The sequence below is a fragment of the Notothenia coriiceps genome, unplaced genomic scaffold (assembly GCF_000735185.1).
Source record: "Notothenia coriiceps isolate Sejong01 unplaced genomic scaffold, NC01 NC01_scaffold00035331, whole genome shotgun sequence".
In the NCBI taxonomy this organism is placed as follows: domain Eukaryota; kingdom Metazoa; phylum Chordata; class Actinopteri; order Perciformes; family Nototheniidae; genus Notothenia; species Notothenia coriiceps.
In genome coordinates, this window is record NW_011368032.1 from 1,271 (window position 1) to 8,736 (window position 7,466).

General features: G+C 40.8%; 1 protein-coding gene across 1 annotated transcript; it reads right to left on the reverse strand.

The window, feature by feature from the left end:
* Positions 1-459: 459 nt before the first annotated feature.
* On the reverse strand, positions 460-3,576 carry LOC104962728 (aromatase-like). Its single transcript, XM_010791220.1, has 9 exons — positions 3,371-3,576; positions 3,125-3,275; positions 2,871-3,025; positions 2,613-2,777; positions 2,392-2,506; positions 2,187-2,298; positions 1,844-2,006; positions 1,508-1,749; positions 460-1,014 (listed from the first exon to the last, which is right to left on the reverse strand). Exons 1-9 carry the CDS (start codon positions 3,564-3,566, stop codon positions 757-759), a joined length of 1,557 nt encoding a protein of 518 aa, XP_010789522.1. The 5' UTR covers positions 3,567-3,576; the 3' UTR covers positions 460-756.
* Between the last annotated feature and the right edge of the window lie 3,890 nt (positions 3,577-7,466).

Below are 7,466 nucleotides of genomic sequence, written 5' to 3' on the forward strand. Positions count from 1 at the left end.
GTTAATTATAGAAATATTCTTTTCATAAGAGTCTGTTCTTTCTAATAATAAACTTCCAGCATTGATTAGGGAGGCAGACAGTGTCCACACATTTAAGAGTATAGGCTGAAGACTTTCCTCATTAGTACAGCATACAGTTAGGACTGGTTTTAAACTCCCTTTTAAACATCCTCATGGAACCTTCATTTTATGGAATCTGTATTTGTGTCATTGTGTTATGTACCCATTCTTTGGTATTTTCACATTCATCTTGTCATTTTACTATATTTTCAGATATGTTTGTTGTTTTTACATTGTCATTCGTGTTTGTTGATTTGTGAAGCCCTCTAAGACAAATGTGATTTGGATATTGGGCTATATAAACACATTTGAATTGAATTGAATTGAAAATGACATAATTGATTAAGGACAAAAAATGCAAATAAAACTGTAGACAATTTGAAAAAATAGATGAGAAAGTTTTCTTTCTTTAACTTTTTTATGTGGAAAATGCTCCACTTTATATATATTATACATTCAGTAAGACATAAAACATTCAAAAAGAAGACAACACTTGATATTGGTGCAATAATTTACATGTACTTTATCATTAGCATTTCTAACTTACTTTTCACATAATGCATAATAGGTCAATAGGTTTTTTTAATATATATATATACCACAATATAAAACTTAGCTTTGTACAGTAATGATAATAAATGAAGTATAATAGATATCATATATACAGTTTAAAGGTATAGATTCAGTGTGTACGTCTCAGAGTGTCTGCCAGCTTCCTCTCTGTCGGGGTAGGAATGTCATGCTGAGCTGCTCGGCCTCCTGCTGATGCTCCACAGGCTGCTGGGAGAGGTTGTTGGTCTGATGGAGGCCGTCCAGGGTCAGGCCTTCGTGAGGACACACAGAGTACTGGGACAGCAGCGTCACCAGGATGGATTTCATCATCACCATGGCGATGTGCTTGCCAACACAGGCGCGAGGTCCCGAACCGAAAGGCTGGAAGTAACGACGAGGAGCCTGAAGGAAGGACAGGGGTGATTAAAAGTCCTGAAACACTCAAATCAAATGTTTGTCAATAACATGACTATTCATGTCTGAAAAAAAAAACAATTTACTACAATTTTGACACCCAATACTCATCGGGACTGTGTTGGTATAATTTGATCATATTCATCTGAGAGTGGCAATATAAACAAACAACCCACCAAGCATCATCCAAATCTGATTTAAATTTTAAATCTGGATTGATGTACAGAATAGGCTTACTTGACAGGACATTTTTCAACCAAGCCCCGCTCACTTAAAACAACTGGAGAAAAAAAACTTGAATCTATTAAAAATGGTCTGTTCACATAGCATCAATTGCTCATAGTAAGAAGCAGGATAGCAAAAAAGGCTGTCGGGGTCTTTAAGAGTTAATTTATTAAGTCACGGTTATGTTATTAAGTCCCAGAGTTGCAGATAGAAACTCAACTTTCACAAAAGAAAACAAAGACAAACATCTACTCACATTTTTCTCAAAGTTCTTCAGACTGAATTCATTGGGTTTGAGGAAAAACTCTGTCTGGTGCATGCGGCCGGTGTTCAGAATAATATTTGTGCCTTTTGGTACTTGGTAACCATCTATGATATCATCAGAGAGGGCTCGTCGCATGGTGAAGTCCACCACAGGGTGAAAGCGCAAGCACTCGTTGATGAAGCCCTCCAGCACCTGCAGCCTCTGAAGGTCCCCGTTCTGGAGCTCTCTCTTGCCTGCGAGACAGTGGCATTGAGATATCATTTTGCTCAAACACAAAATCTCTACAGTATTTTATCAGAAACTATCTTGATTCTCTCAGATTCTTACCTACAACGGTGTCTATCTCCTGCAGCAGCTGTAGTTCCACATCTGGGTTCTGTTTGAGGAGCAGCAGTGTGAAGAAGAGGCTGACGGACAGAGTGTCTGGTGCTGCGATGACCATCTCCAACACACACTGCCTCACATTCTCCGCAGATAGTTCACCATGGTTCTGAAAACACACACAAACAACATGTGAATAAGCTGACAGGCGAAATAAATGTGTGAGGATTTCTGACATATGGGTTGAAGGAAGTCTTTGAAAGGCTTAAAGAATGAAAGGAGAAAAGGGAAAAGAGTTTGCTAAATATTTGCAAAAAGGAAAGAGCACTGATTACATTCTCAGACTGACCTGTGCAAATATGAGCTCTGCGGTGAAGTTGATGTTGTCTAGTTTATCTGCCTGCTCCATATCCCTTCTCTTCTGTTCCACGAGGCTCTCTATGGCATCTTGCAGCTCCTGGCTGTGAGATAAGATATTTCAAAACACTTGATTATAACAGAAGAGCTCAGCCAAAATAACCAGGCCTACAAATGATGTGAAAAGAGTGACTTACGCTGCCTTCTTGTGTCTCTGGTGAATCCAGTCGAACTTGAAGTAAATGTCTGGTTTTATCAGCACAGTCTGCCATGTGTCGAAATACTTCTGTATCTTCAGAAGCAGCTCTTTCTCTGGAGAGGTTAACACAAAGGTATTTAGAAAAATTGCATCCTAACCCATTGGCCGCATCTGTTTGATCCATCTTTCATCTTAAAAGAGGAATGCATGCCTACTTACCATTAAGAGGTATACCCAGGAAGAGTCTGTTGGAGATGTCAACCACGGTGCAGCGCAGCAAACTGAGAACGTCCACATGACCCAAACAGTCCAGACGGTCCAAGTGAGTCTGTGTGGCGGAGACGCTGACCTCCACCGCCTGCTGCAAGCCCGGACCTGTCAGGGCTGATACGGGAAATCAAATCTCTTGTAACTGAACCGAATAAATAACTGACTCAATCAGTAAGCCTGGAAGGCAGACTAAGGTTGAAATGTTACCTCTAGAGAAGTAGGTGCGTATCTTTTTCCACTGAGGTATGTTGTTGTTAAATATGATGCCTCTCTCATTCATGCCGATGCAGCTGAGTCCTTGCTTGCTCCCAAAACGGGAAGTATAATGTCCATTTTTCAGTACATGGTGCACAGCTGATGCCCTAAAAAAGGTAAAAAAGAAACAAAAAATCGACATTAAATCATTATCCCCTGTTTGTGTATAAACTGTTTTTCCCGCAGCATTAACAGAGGTAACCAACCTGCTGAGTATGAGGGTCTCCTCTCCATTGATCCACACTCTGACAATGTCTCCATACTTTTTGTTGTAGTAGTTACTGGCTGTGCCTATACCAGTCCAGAGGAATCTCACATATGACAGAAATGGACCCAAGCCCAGACAGAAAGAAGGACCTGTGGTGGTGAATCACAACAAATGTCATTCAGTGATGGAGAATTGACACAAACACACAGACAAAAACTGCCAAGTGTCTATAAAGAGAACCTACCAGGTGCAGTGTTCTTGTCCGCGTGGCTCCATGCAGCCAGCAGCAGACAGATGAGCAGGATGAGGGTCCTGGTTGCAACGGAGATCCCCGGTGATCCCACTGCAGTTACATTCGAGGACATAGAGACCAGGTCTTCCACGATGGTGTCGAAACCTACAGGAATCAGGGCCCATTCACAGGCAGGGATCAGATCCATAGGAAGGCAGTAGTAAAACAACCTGCACTAACTGCACAAACCAAACAACCGCCCGGGTAATGACAGATGCCTCCGAAAGCCGGAGCCTGGTGTTTATATGAGGGCTGAGCTGGTTAAGAGCCAGGTCAGGGTGATGCAAAAGCCACAACACGGGAGAGAAATGGTAAACAATACAAGTGTAACCTTGAGGGGTTGGATTGGTGCCGGTGCCCTTGAGCGTGCAGGCCCAAGTTCAGTGGGTGAATGTTGGGGAGTAGACGGTTCATCGGTTGTATTTAACATTCTGGTGATCAGAACAAAGTTTTGGTCCAGCTTTGAACTTCAAAAGAATCTTATTGGAGAAACAACATCTGGCCTGTGTTATTATTATTAAAGCTTTATCTGTCGTCCAAAAAAAAAAGATCTCTTAAAAATCTCTTCAGTTTTTTTTGCATCTTCGAAGACAAACAAGAAACAGCTGGAATTAAATGTTCCAACCAAAAATATGTTTTTAAACATGATATGCTGTGGCCTTTATTATTTGAGATTACTCCCAGTTTTCCTCCAACAGACCACCAGTAGATGGAGAAGCAGAGCTGTGATGCATTAAACAGTGTCTACGGATTTACTGCAACATCATGAGGTTATGAAAACAAAATCATATAGCATGCTTTTAATGAAATAACTTTAACGGAACATAAGTTCTGTAGCAGCTCTTGCATCTCACAAAAGCAACCATTGAAGCCAGAAACTGATGTCTTCTGAATATCTAGGGGTACATTAGTGCACCTGAAATGCAGTTGTGTAGTCTTTCATTTTAGTTTGACATATTAGGGTTTACGGGCAAACTGTTTTACACTCCAGACCATCACATCATCGTATTTGATTATTTTCCAGCCTCAAAAAATGAAGAAACACATAGTTAAAAACGTACTCAACAAACCCTTTTTAAATGACATTGAGTGAAGCTGTTTTATCAATAAAAAACTTGACTTAATGAAATTAATAGGACATTTTACAGACCTGCTCAGATTTAACACCTCAGTATTTAAGTTATTGTTAAGATTCTGACACAAAAACATACTTCTTTATTTATTTATATCTTAGGTATTTATGGGTTCATCAAACCTTTTTTTATGTTTTATGTATATTTGCAGTCCCGTACTCACATCATAACGACAAACAATATGTTTTAAAAGGCAAGACAAAGGGGGAACAAAAAAATCCAAGCGAAAAATCAACAACAATAAAATATTAAATAATAACAGCAATGGGTGCCCAAATACTCCTTCTTCTAAATAAGTATTATGCAAGTGGAAATATTGAATTTTATTTATTTTTGGGTTAAATATAATTGTATTATTATTTTTTAATATTTTGTTTCACAATTTGTGACAAAGCCAATTCTGTTTGGCTCTGCCTTTGTTCCATGTGCTCTGTATAAAGGACTCTGCGAATTCACTCACCGCCCACGGTGGAGTCGAGGAATGTGCACAGTTGAAATGTCCGACTGTGTGTGAGGCCCTGCCTCGATAACGTCCCCTGTATGATGGCTCGGACAGAGATTGTTCTGCATGATTAAGCAAAGACAACCCGGTCTGTTTTTCCCGAAAACAGAAGTTAATGTAACCTTTTCTCTGTGCTCTGTGCTGTGGTCAACCACATCATTGTCTCAACTACATGTGTAGAGAGTTGTTTAGAAGTGAAAAACAAGATTGATTGAAAGCCGAGGGAAAATGTCAGACAATGTATGAGGTCTGGACAGAATTTATGAATTTTCTTTGAGGCATGACGTGCAGCAGAAGTGAGTGGATATGAATTCAGAATTTGCGCTTTATGCTATGAGACCTGCCTAAACTGCCTTCATGACCTCATAATTAAGATTTAAAGCAGTATTGCAAGGTCTGAGAACAGCTAGAAGATGAACTCCACCTCCATCCCTCTCATTGTGTTTCTTAAATTCAGGGCTTTTTTCGATGTCTAATAAATGTAATTTGTTCATTTATAGTGGTGTTTATTGGCTTCATTTGATCATCTTTGATGTGCCATTTTACTGATTTCACATTATTGAATCTAATCTTAATTTTCAGTGATAAGCTGATTCGTAGCATTCCATAACACATTTGAAACTTCAAAGATAGCACTGAAAAAAACAAGAATATTGGACAGAGAGAAGAGGAGAATGGGAGGATACTGTTTGAAGGAAGACACAAAGAAGAGAGATACTGGGAGGCTGCTCTCCCTGCAGCTGCACCTCGGGAGGAAGGCGGAAACAGAGAGAAGGTCAACGAGAGACCTGAGGTGGAGAAGAGTTTGTAGGCATGCTGACATGTTTACACCACAGGGTTCATTTGAATGGATCCTCAAACAGGCTGAGTCATTTAGCAACTTTGCCAACATTACAGTCTTCAAATACTTAATCAGAGATGAGATCCATAGAAGGTGGGCTTTCCCCCGCTTTTTGTTCCCAGTCTCAGTTGGTCAGGCGCAGAGCATTACAAAGTGAAAAAGAGACAACAAAGGAACGACCTCAGTGCTCTTAATACTGTATGAGCGAACACATCTGCACATCTGCCAAAGCAATACAATCTGTCCAACAACTGACTGTCAGTGACCTACAGCCTCAGGAGGAAGCCTACATACCAAACGCCCGGTCAACAGGACCTGAATCTAACCCCAATGTAGCATGTCTACTTCCTGTGTGTGTGTGTGTGTGTGTGTGTGTGTGTGTGTGTGTGTGTGTGTGTGTGTGTGTGTGTGTGTGTGTGTGTGTGTGTGTGTGTGTGTGTGGCCTAGCATTACTATACTTGTGGGGACCTAAATCTGTTTACACAGTCACGTGTGGGGACTGGCTTCCCTTATGGGGACAAATTGGAGGTCCCCATGAGGGGAATCATACATTTTAGGGTGAAGACTTGGTTAGGTTTTGCGATTAGGGTTAGGGTTAGGGTAAGGTTAAGGTTAAGGTTAAGGGTAAGGGTTAGGCATGTGTTGGTTATGGTTAAGGTTAGGATAAGTCTCCAGGAAATGCATGTAAGTCAATGTAATTACCCCTGAAGTGATGTATACATGGTATGTGTGTGTGTGTGTGTGTGTGTGTGTGTGTGTGTGTGTGTGTGTGTGTGTGTGTGTGTGTGTGTGTGTGTGTGTGTGTGTGTATGTGTGTGTGTGTTTGTGTGTGTGTGTGTGTGTGTGATCTATTGCGAAATGACTGAAGGTCTGTAACACGTGTATTTCTAGGCTACTCATACTCGTCGAATGTTATGCTACAGTGTATGGTGCTACCGTGAATTTCAATTGTTGTTTTATCTGTGTATATTGGCTGCATATACACGTGTGTCACTCTACATAAATCGTATTTTTCTCATCACGGATGTGGCTTATAATCCATGTACACTTGTGTTCTGATGTTCATGGCGATTCGGAGTGAGGACAGAAGTTCTATGTGATAGGGAATAGGAGCCGCGCTACGTTTTACAGAAAGAGACTCTCTTCAAATAAATGGAAGAAGAAGTTATTGGACAATTGTGCCGTATGGCGCGTGTGGTCGTTCGAAATGGCTAGATATATAAACGAGAACGTCGAATGAATGATCTTAAAGTCGCTTCCGAACGGAAACAACAGAGATTCTATCAGTCGCATTGTCTTTTCAGCTGTAAAGTGGTGAGGATTTTACAGTAAATTCGGGTCCCCTTTTCAACGGTTCATGTACGTAAGAAGAGACAGGGTGTACCACCAAACCAATGACAGGAGGGTAAACTGACTCCTACATTCACTATGACCAGGCAAAACGACAATAGAGAGCAGTTATTTTTGTTTGCTAAACAAACCTTGTATTCCAGGCTCAAATCAGCCAAGAGACGACGTGTACCTCGTGACGAACCGTAAATCGTGACTGGATGTTACGAGAACGTAGGAACC

What these genes read in the sequence shown, in the direction of transcription:
- LOC104962728 (XM_010791220.1), bottom strand. Translation starts at nt 3,566, where the DNA reads ATGGATCTGATCCCTGCCTGTGAATGGGCCCTGATTCCTGTAGGTTTC. An exon ending in CAGAGACACAAGAAGGCAGC is followed by an intron (nt 2,299 to 2,391) that starts GTAAGTCACTCT and finishes CTTATCTCACAG; the next exon opens with CCAGGAGCTGCAAGATGCCA. An exon ending in GGAGATAGACACCGTTGTAG is followed by an intron (nt 1,750 to 1,843) that starts GTAAGAATCTGA and finishes ACTGTCTCGCAG; the next exon opens with GCAAGAGAGAGCTCCAGAAC.